This window comes from Erithacus rubecula, assembly GCF_903797595.1.
Source record: "Erithacus rubecula genome assembly, chromosome: 23".
Classification (NCBI taxonomy): domain Eukaryota; kingdom Metazoa; phylum Chordata; class Aves; order Passeriformes; family Muscicapidae; genus Erithacus; species Erithacus rubecula.
The window spans coordinates 4,027,417-4,040,456 of NC_136675.1; the positions used below are offsets into that span (position 1 = coordinate 4,027,417).

Sequence of the window (13,040 nt, forward strand, 5' to 3'; positions counted from 1 at the left end):
GCGGAAGTGCTCGCGGGCCGGAAGTGGCGGAACTTCCTGTCGGGACGGGCGCCATGGAGGCGGCGGCGGAGGAGCGGCGACGTGAGCGGCGGCGGCGGCGGGAGGCGGCGGTGAAAACCGAGCGGCGAAGCCCCCGGCGCAGCGCGTCGCCTCCAGGCGAGGAGCGGCGGGGACCGCGCGCGGGCAGCCGCGGCAGCAGGTAGGGAGGCCCAGCCGCTCGGCCCCACGCTCGGCCGGGCCCCGCCGCTCAACCCCTCCCGTTGTTTCCCAGGTCGCCGCGGCGGAGGAGCCGGTCCGGGCGGAGGAGCCGCTCCCCGCGAGGCAGGAGGAGCCGCAGCCACAGCCCGCACCACGGCGCCGTGAGGGTAAAGCAGGTGAGTGGCGCTGGCGGTGCAGCGGACGCGGTTCCCCGAGACTCGGCTGTGCCGCATACAGAAGGCGCCTCTTCACTTGTCAGTTCAGACTGGGCTCTGCATCGTGTCCCAAGAGCAGAGGGAGAATCTGGGCGAGTCAGGAGCTCCCGCTGCCTCGCTCAGGCTGTGACTGGAGCTCCTAGTCGAGCCCAGCCTGTGCCACAGCACAGGCGCCCTTGGGAGCTGTGTCCTTTGCCCAGAACAGGTTTCTGGTGCTTTATTCAATGCAAATTGTGGGAACCCAAGCAGTTTGGCAAGGAAATCTATTCCATGTCGTGTCAGAGCGGCACAGATGTCCTGCTATGTGTTTTCTCAGCGCGTAGCATTGGAATTTTCTGAAATGCCGAGGTAATGTGCTGCTGTCTGATCCTGATTGTCCCTCCCAGGAGCGAGACGATCACTGCCGCAGGGAGGAGCGGAAGCAGAGGCACCCGCCAGAGCAGGAGCAGCGCCGGGACAGGAGCGGGGACAGGGACAGGAGCGGGGACAGGGACAGGAGCGGGGACAGGGACAGGCACAAGGAGCACTCAGACAGAAGGAAGAACCCCAGCGAGAGGCCGGGAGCTCGGGGGCACGAGCGGGACGCGCAGAACCTGCGGGAGCAGCAGGCGGAGAGGGAGCTGTACAACGAGAGGCGGCGGGAGCAGCGGCAGGGCGGCGGCCAGCAGAACGCAGAGCCCTGGCAGCCGGAGAGCAAAGCCAAAGACAAAGCTGGCAGCAAGGAGAAACCCAGCTTTGAGCTGTCGGGGGCGCTGCTGGAGGACACCAACACCTTCCGGGGGGTGGTGATCAAGTACAGCGAGCCCCCCGAGGCGCGCATCCCCAAGACGCGCTGGCGCCTCTACCCCTTCAAGAACGACGAGTTCCTGCCCGTCATGTACATCCACAGGCAGAGCGCCTACCTGCTGGGCCGGCACCGCCGCATCGCCGACATCCCCATCGACCACCCCTCCTGCTCCAAGCAGCACGCCGTGTTCCAGTACCGGTGAGCACCGGGGAGGGGCAGGGGGCTGGCAGCACGGGGGGAGTGGGATGAATGTGTGGCTGCTGCACATCATCCCAGTGTGGATAAATGTATCTGAGATTGCTGTGACTGAGCCATAGAGAAATCACATAGCGGGGTTAGACACAGAGTGGAGTGTGAATTCAGGCTGGAATGGCCCACCATGCTGGAATGGCCCACCATGCTGGAATGGCCCACCAGGCTGGAATAGCCCACCAGGCTGGAAAAACCCACCAGGTGTGATTGACAGTAAAAGCATTTCAAAGAGAGGTTTGTTGGTTTGGTCTCTTGCAGTGAGGGTAGCTGTGCTCTGCTGCTGCCAGCAGTGCTCTCTTGGAGAACATCTGTCCCAATGCAGGAGTTGCTGTGTTGTATCACCAGAAGTTTAGGGAATGATGCAGCCTGTCTCAGAGTCTGCTCTGTCTCAGAGTTTCTTGTTGCTATCATTGGGCTGTTCCGATCTTGGGACAGATAAAAGTTCACTGCACAAACCCACCTGCTCGTGGAGCACAGTTTCTGTCTCACCTGCTCTCGGAGCACGTTTGCTGTCGCTCTGATGGTTCAGTGGTGCTGTTGTCTTGCAGGCTGGTGGAGTACACCCGAGCTGATGGCAGCGTGGGCCGCAGGGTGAGGCCCTACATCATCGACCTGGGCTCGGGGAACGGCACCTTCCTCAACAACCAGCGCATCGAGCCCCAGCGCTACTACGAACTCAAGGAGAAGGACGTGCTCAAGTTTGGCTTCAGCAGCAGGGAGTATGTCCTGCTCCACGAATCCTCAGATAAATCTGAGGCCAATGCAAAGGATGATGATGAGGATGAGGAGAAGGAGGAAGAGTCTGACAGTTAACGGATGAGGAAGAAGCTGGGGAGAGGCAGAGGAGAGAAACTCCTTGCAGTTGAATTGGACTGGGATGTGAACACAGAGCATTGCAGCACTGATGCCTCTTGTTGCCTTAAAGTCCTTTCTCTGTTGCTGGTCTGTTCCCATGGTTTGTTTTGGGGGGCTTTGCTCGTTATTCATTTTTGATAGTTTTGCATATCAGGAAATACAGCTTTACTTTTATTTTATTTTATTTTTCTCCCAAGAAGCTGAAGAGCACCTGGACGTGAAAGCTCTGATGCTGGAAACCCTGCACAGATGTTGCCAGACTCTTCCAGCAAACCATGTCAAACACAGCATCTGGAAAATGATTTTTATGACTTGTTTTGTTTGTCCTTTGAAAATGCTACAGACTGAAAGGTTAGTTAGAGAATACCTGATGCACGTCCTGTTCTGTAGTTTGCCAAATTCCTCTGCCTGGGAGTTCTGACAGAACAGAATTTATGTGGATCACTGCTAAAATGGCAGAAATGTGGCAAAGACCCTCATGTGTTTGTGTGTTCTGGGTGTTTCACTTGCCTCATGCTGACTGAGGGACAGGCATTTCACTGGAATTCCCCCTCGAAATCACAAGAGAATGTGAAACAGAAGTTGAACAGTTCCTGGAATTTCAGATGGTGAGACTGTGACCTAAGTTTCCTATTCCCACACATGATGCTGAAACTGTCCTGGATGTGGAGTGTCTGCTATGAAAGCTGGAGCCATTATTCCTGACTCCACCCCAGGATTTGTTTGTGTCACACAGAAACACCTTTGACAGGGTGACATGTTTTAACCAGTTTGCACTATTTAAGTTCTCTTTTTATAAAAAACTTACCCAAGTCCCTTGTTTAACAGTAAAGAAAGTGCTTAGGGAGAGAGGCACTGGGAGCTGCAGAGTCTTTGGTGTCTCCTCCACGTTGCTTTATGTTCAATGTGTGTGTCCCACACTTCAGCTGGGTGTTTGTGGTCTCACCTGTTTGTCCCTGCTGTGTATGGACTGTACACAAAGGTGCTTGTTGTACACATTGACAGTGTAAATATGGGGCATTACTGTGGGGTTTCAGATGGGTAGGATGGGGTTTGAGGAGGAGGAGCTCCTTTATATCTACTCCAAGGGTTTTTAAATATACAATTTGTGAATTTAGCCATGATTGCTTTCAGTTGTAATATTTTCCTAGTGTCCTTTTTTTTTTCCCTCGAAAGAAATGAAGTTTCAGTACTTGTTTCTGTAGTAAAGGAACCAAATGAGTTTAAAAATGCACAATTTGTATCCTGGAGAGGTTGTGAGCACAGCAGGTTTGTATTGCCCCCCTTGGCCGTGCCTTTCTCACCTGGGTGTGGCCAGGGTGGCTCATTCTGTGTCCCCTGTCACAGTTCACACAGGAATGTGAAATGACACAATTGCTGTACTGCAAAAGTGCAAACTGGCCCCCCAGTGTCACTGCAGAGAATTGGAGTGACAGTTTAATATATTGGACTGTAGAAAGGTTTGGGTTGGAGTTGTCAGGAAAGTTATTCCACAAACACCAGAGGTTTATGTCACAGAGGAGCCCTGCAATTTTATTGGAATAAGGGAGAGGCCATGGGGTCTCTCCAGCTGCTGGAGAGCACAGACTCCTTTTTATCCCAATTTCCCTCTCTGTCCCCATTGGCTGAGGTGCTTTAGAGGTACAGACTTGCAAACACCTGATACAGACTCCCTTTGAATTTATACTCCTCAACCCCCTTTATCTTTTCCTTGTGTCAATCAGTGGAATTTCTATGGAATTTATAGTTTTTCCCATTGTTTCTTTCATCTCTCAGTATCCAATTTTATTTATCAGCAGACAATACAGTAGATCTGTAAAGATTCTGTTTTTCAATCAGTGGAATCCTTCCCATTGTTTTTTTATTTCTCAGTTCTTGTTTTATCTACTGGCAGACTCACTGTTTCTAAAGACAAATCCCTCATTCATTTCAAAGGGAAATTTCAAAGACCACAGAATCATGGAATATCACAGTTATTAAGGCCAGTAAAATCACAGAATATTTGAATTATTGAGGCTGGTAAAATCACGGAATATTTAAATTATTAAAGCCGGTAAAATCTCGGAATATTTAAATTCCTGAGGCCGGTAAAATCTTGGAATATTTAAATTATTTAAGACGGTAAAGTCACGGAATATTTATATTATTTATGCTGGTAAAATCTCGGAATATTTAATTAAAACCATTAAAATCACGGAATATTTAATTAAAACTGTTAACATCTTGGAATATTTACATTATTTATGCTGGTAAAATCACAGAATATTTAAATAAAGCCGGTAAAATCACAGAATATTTCGATTCCTGAGGCCGGTAAAATCACGGAATATTTAAATTATTAAAGCCGGTAAAGTCACGGAATATTTCAATTCCTGAGGCCGTTAAAATCACGGAATATGTAATTAAAGCCGATAGAATCACGGAATATTTACATTATTTTTGCTGGTAAAATCTCGGAATATTTAATTAAAGCCGTTAAAATCACGGAATATTTAATTAAAGCCGTTAAAATATCGGAATATTTAATTAAAGCCGTTAAAATCTCGGAATATTTAATTAAAACCGGTAAAATCTCGGAATATTTACATTATTTATGCCGGTAAAATCTCGGAATATTTCATTAAAGCCGTTAAAATATCGGAATATTTAATTAAAGCCGTTAAAATCTCGGAATATTTAATTAAAACCGGTAAAATCTCGGAATATTTACATTATTAAAGCCGGTAAAATCTCGGAATATTTCATTAAAGCCGTTAAAATCACGGAATATTCAATTAAAGCCGTTAAAATCTCAGAATATTTCATTAAAGCCGTTAAAATCACGGAATATTTAATTAAAGCCGTTAAAATCACGGAATATTCAATTAAAGCCGTTAAAATCTCGGAATATTTAATTAAAACCGGTAAAATCTTGGAATATTTACATTATTAAAGCCGGTAAAATCTCGGAATATTTCATTAAAGCCGTTAAAATCACGGAATATTCAATTAAAGCCGTTAAAATCTCGGAATATTTCATTAAAGCCGTTAAAATCACGGAATATTTAATTAAAGCCGTTAAAATCACGGAATATTCAATTAAAGCCGTTAAAATCTCGGAATATTTAATTAAAACCGGTAAAATCTCGGAATATTTACATTATTAAAGCCGGTAAAATCTCGGAATATTTCATTAAAGCCGTTAAAATCACGGAATATTCAATTAAAGCCGTTAAAATCTCGGAATATTTCATTAAAGCCGTTAAAATTTTGGAATATTTAATTAAAGCCATAAAATCTGGGAATATTTAATTACAACCATTAAAATGTGTGAATATTTCCGGCCCCGCCCGGTCCCGCCCGCCGCTCTGCAGCGCCCCCAGCGGCCGCTCCCGCCCGGTCCCGCCCGCCGCTCTGCAGCGCCCCCAGCGGCCGCTCCCGCCCGGTCCCGCCCCGCGCAGGCCGCGCCGCCATGGCCGCGCTGCACGCCAAGGCCGGCGGGCCCCCGCAGATCCCCGACACCCGCCGCGAGCTGGCCGAGCTGGTGAAACGCAAACAGGAGCTGGCGGTGAGCGCCGGGGACGGGCCGGGTGCGGGGCGGGGGGCGGCGGAGCGGCTGAGGCAGCGGCTGAGGCGGCGGCGCGGCCCGGCCTGCTCCATGCGCCGCGGTGTTCCCGGCAGGAGACGCTGGCTAACCTGGAGCGGCAGATCTACGCCTTCGAGGGCAGCTACCTGGAGGACACGCAGATGTACGGGAACATCATCCGCGGCTGGGATCGCTATCTCACCAACCAGAAGTGAGTGCTGCGGGCGCTGCCCCCCTGCCCGCGCCCCTCACCCCCGCCCGCCCGGCCCCGCCATCGCGCCTCTCTCTATTTCAGGAACTCCAACAGCAAAAACGACCGCAGGAACCGCAAGTTCAAGGAGGCCGAGAGGCTCTTCAGCAAGTCCTCGGTCACCTCAGCAGCGGTGAGTGCCATGGCACGGCTGGGATGAGCCCTGTCCTCATCCCTGTCTCCATTCCTCTTCCTGTTTTATCCCCATCCCATCCCTGTCTCCATTCCTGTTCCTGTTTTATCCCTATCCCATCCCTGTCTCCATTCCTATTCCTGTTTTATCCCCATTCCATCCCTTCCCTGTCTCCATTCCTGTTCCTGTTTTATCCCCATCCCATCCCTGTCCCTTGCTGCCTCAGTCCTGTTGTGGTCACTTGCAGAATGACTTCCCTATTTGATGCCCTGCCCTGGTTCTCTGTTCTAAGCATCCCCATCCCACCCTGCATCCTCTTCCAGAGCCTCTTTCCCCGGTGCCTGGGGGTGGGTGGATGCCTGTCCCTGCTGTCCCTGCTGTCCCTCCTGTCACTGCTGTCCCTGCTGTCCCTGCTGTCCCTCCTGTCACTGCTGTCCCTGCTGTCCCCTGGCTTTGCCTCTCCCCCAGACCCCCAGTGCCACATGCAGCCACAGACACTTCAGAGTGAGATGTGTGTGTGACCTGCTCCATGCTTTGAGCATTGGGGATTGAATCCCTGCCTCCTGTGACATCCTGTTTGGTTTTCCAGGCTGTCAGTGCATTAGCTGGAGTCCAGGACCAGCTCATTGAGAAGCGTAAGTCTCTTTGTCATTTTTCTCTGAATTTGGGAAGAATTTCACCCTCCCCACCATTCAGCCCTGTCTCAGCCTCTCAGATCTGGGCTGAGAGCTCCCAGTCCCTGTGTCTGCTGCCCTTGGGCTGCTCCTGGCTGTTGGCTTCCCAAGTTCCTTCCACACTCAGCAGGAGTATGTTGTTTGTGGAAGGGATGGAAATTGGTTTGGTGCTCTTTGGAGGAAGAGGCTGGATGAGCTGAAGCACTGCATCACTGTAGATGTGTCACAGGAGATGTGAGGAGGCACCACTCACCTCTAGAATATTGAATATTTTTGTGTTCAGCACCAAATAGGAAGTGGTTCCTCAGTGCTGAGCAGCAGCTTCTTGTCCATCCTGCAGAGTTGTTTCCCAGGTTCTGTGATTCAGCTGCTGGTGCTGCAGGGCTCAGGTGTCTCTGCTGCTGCTCTGGGGTTTTTCTCCCACTCAGGGCTGTGCCAGGGCAGCCAGGAGCTCACCTGGGTTTGTCCTGCTCTAGGGGAGCCAGGCAGTGGCACAGAGAGTGACACTTCTCCAGACTTCCACAACCAGGAGAATGAGCCCAACCAGGAGGATGCTGAAGAGCTGGATGGCTCCATGCAGGGTGTGAAGCCCCAGAAAGCTGCTTCCTCCACCTCCTCTGGGAGCCACCACAGCAGCCACAAAAAGAGAAAGAACAAAAACAGACACAGGTCAGTGGGACCAGCAGCCTGCTCTCCACACCTGGACAGCTGGCTGGGGATGGATTGAATTTACTGCCTGAGGGGAGCCAGTAACACGTTGGAATAATGTAGCTGGGGTCAATTGGGTGGTTTTCCTGGTTTTGGAAGAGGAGGGGAAAGTGGTGAGGAAGTTAAACAAGCAGCACAGGGTGCTCAGTCCAGCTGTGGCACAGCTGTGCTTCTGGGCAGCTTCTCCAGCTCTCCCATCTCTGCAGGATAAAGCTTATTCCTTCCAGCACCTCCTGAGCTTGCTGCTTGGTTTCTGCAGAGCCCAGTAGGACAGGAATGTTAGTGCTTTCTTTGAAGGAGGGTGGAAAACAAATGGGAATGTTTTTGGGGCTTTGGACACTCCCAGTATCTGGATTTCCATTCCAGCCCCTTCCAGCTCTCACATCCCAGCCAAGTCTCAGTGCTGGCATAGGGGAGTTTCTGTGTCACCTTCACCTCAGAGTGTTTGTTATTAAACTGACCTGAAATTCAAGTGAAACAGATTCCTTGAACTCTTTTCTGGTTGGATTTAGCTGTCCAGCTCTGCCCCTAAGGCATAATGAGGGTGATGAGCTGGTCCCTGTGCCCCTCTGGAGCTGGAGCCTAAGGATTTCACAGAAATAATGCAGCTTTTAAAACTCCCCAGTGTCTGCTGGCTCTGAGCTGTTGGCTGTGCCTAGGGACAGGCTCTTCTCTTTAAGGGACCTGCCATGCAATTAGAAAAAGGGTTTAAAGTGTAAAAGTTTACAAGGGGGGGCTGGGGACAGTTGGGGTGGGGACATGAGGTAGGTACAATGGTTGAAAAATGCTTAACTCCTTTTTTTGCCTTTATTAAGTGTTAAGTCATTAGCATGTCTTTAATTCTTGGGTCAGAATTTCCTTCCTACAGCAACCTGAATTGGGCAAATGTCAGAAAGGACTGGATATCCCTTTGGTTCCTCATGAGCTGGGAATCCAAAGAAGTTCAAATCTCTTTTTTTGCCTGTAGATATTTGGAAGAAGTTCAGGAATAACACAAGAAACTACATCCGTGAACAAGTCCAGAGAAACTACCTGTAAAACTGAAGTACAGCTTAAGAAAACTGCCATTTCAAACAAATTATAAAATATCCTCCCTGGACAAACCATGGCCAACAACATGGTGGGGTGCAGGGCAGGTGCTGGAATTGACATAAATCCCTTTGGTCCAGTCCATGACCTGGACTTTAGGGACAGGGCTGGGGGGAAGCTGCCCCCCAACAATTTCTGTGGCTCTGGGTTCCTTCACATCCCCCTCTGCAGCTTTGGCTGCTGCTGCCAGGCTGGGCTGTTGGACAGAGGAGCCCTGCCCTGCTCAGCTGTGGCAGCTTCTGTTCCCAGGGTCAGACACTCCCAGGGGCTCAGTGAGGCAGGAACTGACTGTTTGTAATGCTTAGCAGAGCTGGATAGATCATTAAAAAAAGATCAAAAAATAATTCAATTTGTCTGTAATAAAAGCTCTTTTAAAATTGTGATTGCTGTTACTGACTATCCCCTAAATTTTGACAGACAAGACCAAACAATTCTCAAGTATATTTAGGCTAAAAAACCCCAGCAACAACCCAGTCCCTGATCATGCATGGAGGGTGTTCCAGGCCCCCCAACCCCACAGGTGCTGGGGTCTGTCCCCTGAGGGGTCTGGCATGAAAAAGAGACAAATAAAAAGGAATGTTGGCTTTTCTCTTTCTTCAGCAGCTCCTCCATCTGCCAGCACGACTCTGGGTTTCACTCCCCAGTTCCTGGGGGACTGGGAGGTGCTGGGGAAGGGCCTTGCAGGGGCACTCAGGGGTTCCTGGGGAGCTGGGTCAGCATGGGGAGCTCTGGCTGCAGTGCACACAGAGCCCCAGAGTGGCTGCAGAGCTGAGTGTCCCTCTGCTCCCTCCCTGCCACACCACAGCAAGGCCAGAGTGGGGGTTTTCTGTGTGCTTGCCTGTTGTCACAGCTGACAAGTGTTTGAGGGAGCCCAGTGCTGTTTCCTCTTGGCAGTGCAGTCCTGGATTGGGATTCCATGGTCAGTTATTCCCCACTGGTGTCAGTGTGGGCAGAGCTGTGTCTGGAGGCTGTGCTGGGGGCTTCTAAGAGGGGCTGGGGCAGTCACCAAACTGGTCATCTCTGGCCAGATGTCCCTGGGCCACCACTGCTGGGGACAGCAGTGCTGGGGGTGTGGGGGCACAGCCCAGTGCAGGGTTGGGCACCAAGTTCTGCCTGAACCTGCTTTGCCTTGCCCTGGCAGCCCAGCCCCCTCCCCAGCTCCCTAATCCCACCCTGCTTCCCTACCCCTCACTTGGATTTTCCAACCCTTGGGTTCTCCTCTGCCCCTGAGTGAGCTCTGCCCTCTCTGGGTCTGGGAGCTGCCCCTCTTCCAGCTCCTAAACCATAAACCAAACCCACCTCTGCTGACACCCCCTGTTCCCAAAATCCAGTGGGGAGGGGGACTCTGCATTGCCAACCCACAGTGCTTTTTGTGTCCAGTCCTGGTTAAGATATCTGAAAAACTTGATGGTGTTTGAACACTGGCTTTATTATTTATTTATTTTTACTTTTTAGCAATCTCTGTAGGGTGGCTAATCAATTAATTGATTTAATTCATTAGTATATTAATTTCTATTGCTTTCTTCCTTTCAAATGCTGCCCCTCAGCCCGTCTGGCATGTTTGATTATGACTTTGAGTAAGTTTGACTTGAATTAGTACTTGTGCTGTGTTGTTAGTGTGTAGACACCAATGTGCCTTTTGAGACCTTGCTAACCCCTAGTTTATCTGTTTAATTGTAGGTATGTATATTAGGTTAGGCTGGGAAGTTTTTTTTAAAAACAGAAAAGCGTGATGGAGGTAACATTTTATTTAATAACTTCAGCAAATTGTAAATTAACTTCACTCTTCTTTACCTTTCTGTTTCATATTTAAATAGATAAAACTTTTTAACTTTAAAACTTAGTTTAAAAACTGATTCTTTTGGCTTTGCTGCTTAAGGAGATAAGTATAGACTTGGATATTTCCTTTTGGAAAAATGTACTAAACTCAGTAACTTTGCTCATATAATCCCTGTCATCCTAACTCTTCTCTCTATCCAAGTAAATAACTGTCACACTGTTTGGCTAATTACCTGTGGCATAGTTACACCTCTGGCAGATTAAATTAACATAGAGCATGCCTAGTTCCCCTTGTTCACCTGCCTAAGTGCTCTGTGATTGATTGTGCTCCTTGATTAACTCTGTCTGGGAGTGGATGGAATCTGCTTTTTTGGCAAATAATAACTCCACTCTCCTCTGCTGCTCTCATGCCCAGTAACCCTGGGAGCAGCCCTGGCTCAGCCAGTTGGGAGTGGATGGATTAACCATAGTCTCTGTGTAGCTGTGCCCTGTGCAGTAACTCTGGTGTTGGGTCAGGTATTGACATGGACATTTCTCTTGTCTTTCCAACCACAGGATTGATCTCAAGTTAAACAAAAAGCCAAGAGCTGTAAGTATCCATGCTCTGTGTGTGTTTTCATTGCTCACTGGAGGGGCTGGCTGACTCCCAAGCTTTATAACCCTCCTGCTGCTGCTGTCATTTAAGTTCTTATTGTCCTGGTTGAGGAGTCATGGTGTGAGATCAGCACTGTCCCCTAGCTGTGACAGCAGCTGAGCCCAGGTGGGCTGTTCTGAGCCTGGATCACAGATAACTCCCTGTGCTTCTCATGGAAAAAGCTGCTTTACATCCTGTTACCTTGTCATAACCTGGAGCATCAAAAGCATCTGGTTTGAGTTGATACTCAAGGTTGGAAGGGTCCAGCCTTTTCAGTGTTTAGCTACAAGAAAAAGATCCGTTTTGCCTGCAGCTAGTGGTGTGTGAGATGAGAGAGGACTGAGACTGCCCAGCTCCAGAGATGAATCAGAGGTGGGAAGGTGTTAACCTTGCATGTGCTGTCCTTTCTCTGCAGGACTACTAGAGCCATCAGTGCTGATGCTCCTGGGATTTAGGTCTGTGCCTCCCCACTGAGAAGCCCTGAAGCAGGATGGCAGCTGCAGCAGGAGTGACTCACTCTAAGGGACTTGGATGGGGGGAGGAAATCCTGGACCATGTACTTTGCATCATTTTTAAATCACCTGGGTTGCAGGAAGACAAAGGTGGTGTAGTAGTTGTAGTAGTTCTGAGTTCCTGACTGTTCTGTGCTTCCACCTTGGTCGGGAACTTCCTGAAACAACTGATACTGCTGCCCCTGTCACCTGCAAACCCACAGAGAGGCATTTCCTTTTCCACTGGAACTGGGCTAGGATTCAGTGTGTCCCATCCATGTTGTGAGACTTAGATTACTTTTGTTGCTGGTATTTAGCTTTGCAGGTTTGTTTTTTTCTGTTTTTGTTTTTATTTTGTTGGTTTTGTTGTGCGTTTTTTAAAGCTGAAGTGTATAGTTACAAGTTGACTTCGGGTTTCTTTGTTTAGTTCATGTAGTGAAAGGTTCTTCATTTTGTGGAGCAGCTCTTTTTATTCTTACTCAAGCAGGGAAGAAGGTAGTTTAACCCTTTTCTCTTACTTTCATTTTAAACAACCATCTCCCAATACTCCTCAGTGTGTTAGGTGCAGGAAGGGCAGAGCTCAGAGCCAGCTCTTTGCTGTTGCTGACTTTGGGTGGACTCTCTTTTTAATACAAACTTCTGTCATTTGTACATAAACAATAAAAGTTCCATGTTCGTCTCTTCTCATGGTTTATTCAGTCCAAACTTTGACTCCTGGTGCTTTTTAATGTCCACCTGCTTTATGGGGGCTTTGCTGGAATTCTTCTCCTTTGTCTCTGGAGCTGTTGCTTGTCCCCTGGCCCATGGGAGGTTCACTTGGTGCTTTCTCTCCTCAGGGTGGCTGTAACTATGTTCTGCAGAGTGCCAGGCTCTGATCCCCAGCTGTGTTTGGCTGATCCTGCTGCCAGGCAGGTTTGGGGTGTCCATGGTTCTGCTGCTGAGGGTGTATTGCTTGCAGATCAGGGATGAGCTGCCTGGATTGTCTCTGGAGCAGGACAGAGGAGTGAGGGCCAGTCAGAACCTTGGTGTTGCTGTTGAGCTGAGCTTTGCTTCACTCAGCATGGGGAGCTGCCTTCTTTATCAGTGCAGGGATGTGTTTGTGTAACCCCTGCTGCTGGAGGGAGATGTGGGAAGGGGGCTGTGGGTCAGGGTCCCACTGAGTCCCCAGAGTGTGCACAGCCCTTGGAACAGCACAGAGTTCACGTGTTCTGCTGCACCTCTGCTCCCTGGGCTTTGGGGTTTTCCTCAGCTCTCTGGGCACCAGGAGTGTGCAGGAGCAGAATTCTCCTTTGGGCTGAGCCTGATCTGAGTCTGAAGGGATCAAGGGGATCTGTGTTTGTTCCCGGGGGGAGCTGGCTTATCCTGCAGGGAGCTGTGTCTGCTCGGGGACTGGCGGCTGCTGCTCCACGG

General features: G+C 49.6%; 2 protein-coding genes across 7 annotated transcripts; both read left to right on the forward strand.

Annotated features, from left to right (window-relative positions):
* The first annotated feature begins 4 nt into the window (after window positions 1-4).
* Window positions 5-2,607, forward strand: SNIP1 (Smad nuclear interacting protein 1). Its single transcript, XM_079325613.1, has 4 exons — window positions 5-199; window positions 272-374; window positions 800-1,398; window positions 2,001-2,607. Exons 1-4 carry the CDS (start codon window positions 54-56, stop codon window positions 2,263-2,265), a joined length of 1,113 nt encoding a protein of 370 aa, XP_079181739.1. The 5' UTR covers window positions 5-53; the 3' UTR covers window positions 2,266-2,607.
* Window positions 2,608-5,734: 3,127 nt separating this feature from the next.
* MEAF6 (MYST/Esa1 associated factor 6) lies at window positions 5,735-12,314 on the forward strand. 6 transcript variants are annotated; one of them, XR_013776711.1, is made up of 9 exons: window positions 5,735-5,854; window positions 5,968-6,083; window positions 6,168-6,255; window positions 6,845-6,890; window positions 7,406-7,598; window positions 10,274-10,303; window positions 10,407-10,464; window positions 11,061-11,094; window positions 11,555-12,314. XR_013776711.1 is itself a non-coding variant. In XM_079325607.1 (8 exons), the coding sequence occupies exons 1-8, from the start codon at window positions 5,759-5,761 to the stop codon at window positions 11,561-11,563; spliced, it is 612 nt and encodes a 203-aa protein (XP_079181733.1). In that variant the 5' UTR covers window positions 5,735-5,758; the 3' UTR covers window positions 11,564-12,314. The 6 variants fall into 6 exon arrangements, 3 of the variants coding, with proteins under 3 accessions (XP_079181733.1, XP_079181734.1, XP_079181735.1); XR_013776710.1 differs by lacking the exon at window positions 10,407-10,464 and having other exon boundaries at window positions 8,605-10,303; XR_013776712.1 differs by lacking the exon at window positions 10,274-10,303.
* Window positions 12,315-13,040: the final 726 nt, after the last annotated feature.

Coding starts and splice junctions, on each gene's coding strand:
- SNIP1 (XM_079325613.1), top strand. CDS start 54: ATGGAGGCGGCGGCGGAGGAGCGGCGACGTGAGCGGCGGCGGCGGCGG. Junction 200..271: donor GCGGGCAGCCGCGGCAGCAG/GTAGGGAGGCCC, acceptor GTTGTTTCCCAG/GTCGCCGCGGCGGAGGAGCC. Junction 1,399..2,000: donor CACGCCGTGTTCCAGTACCG/GTGAGCACCGGG, acceptor GTTGTCTTGCAG/GCTGGTGGAGTACACCCGAG.
- MEAF6 (XM_079325607.1), top strand. CDS start 5,759: ATGGCCGCGCTGCACGCCAAGGCCGGCGGGCCCCCGCAGATCCCCGAC. Junction 5,855..5,967: donor AACGCAAACAGGAGCTGGCG/GTGAGCGCCGGG, acceptor TGTTCCCGGCAG/GAGACGCTGGCTAACCTGGA. Junction 7,599..10,273: donor AAGAACAAAAACAGACACAG/GTCAGTGGGACC, acceptor GCTGCCCCTCAG/CCCGTCTGGCATGTTTGATT.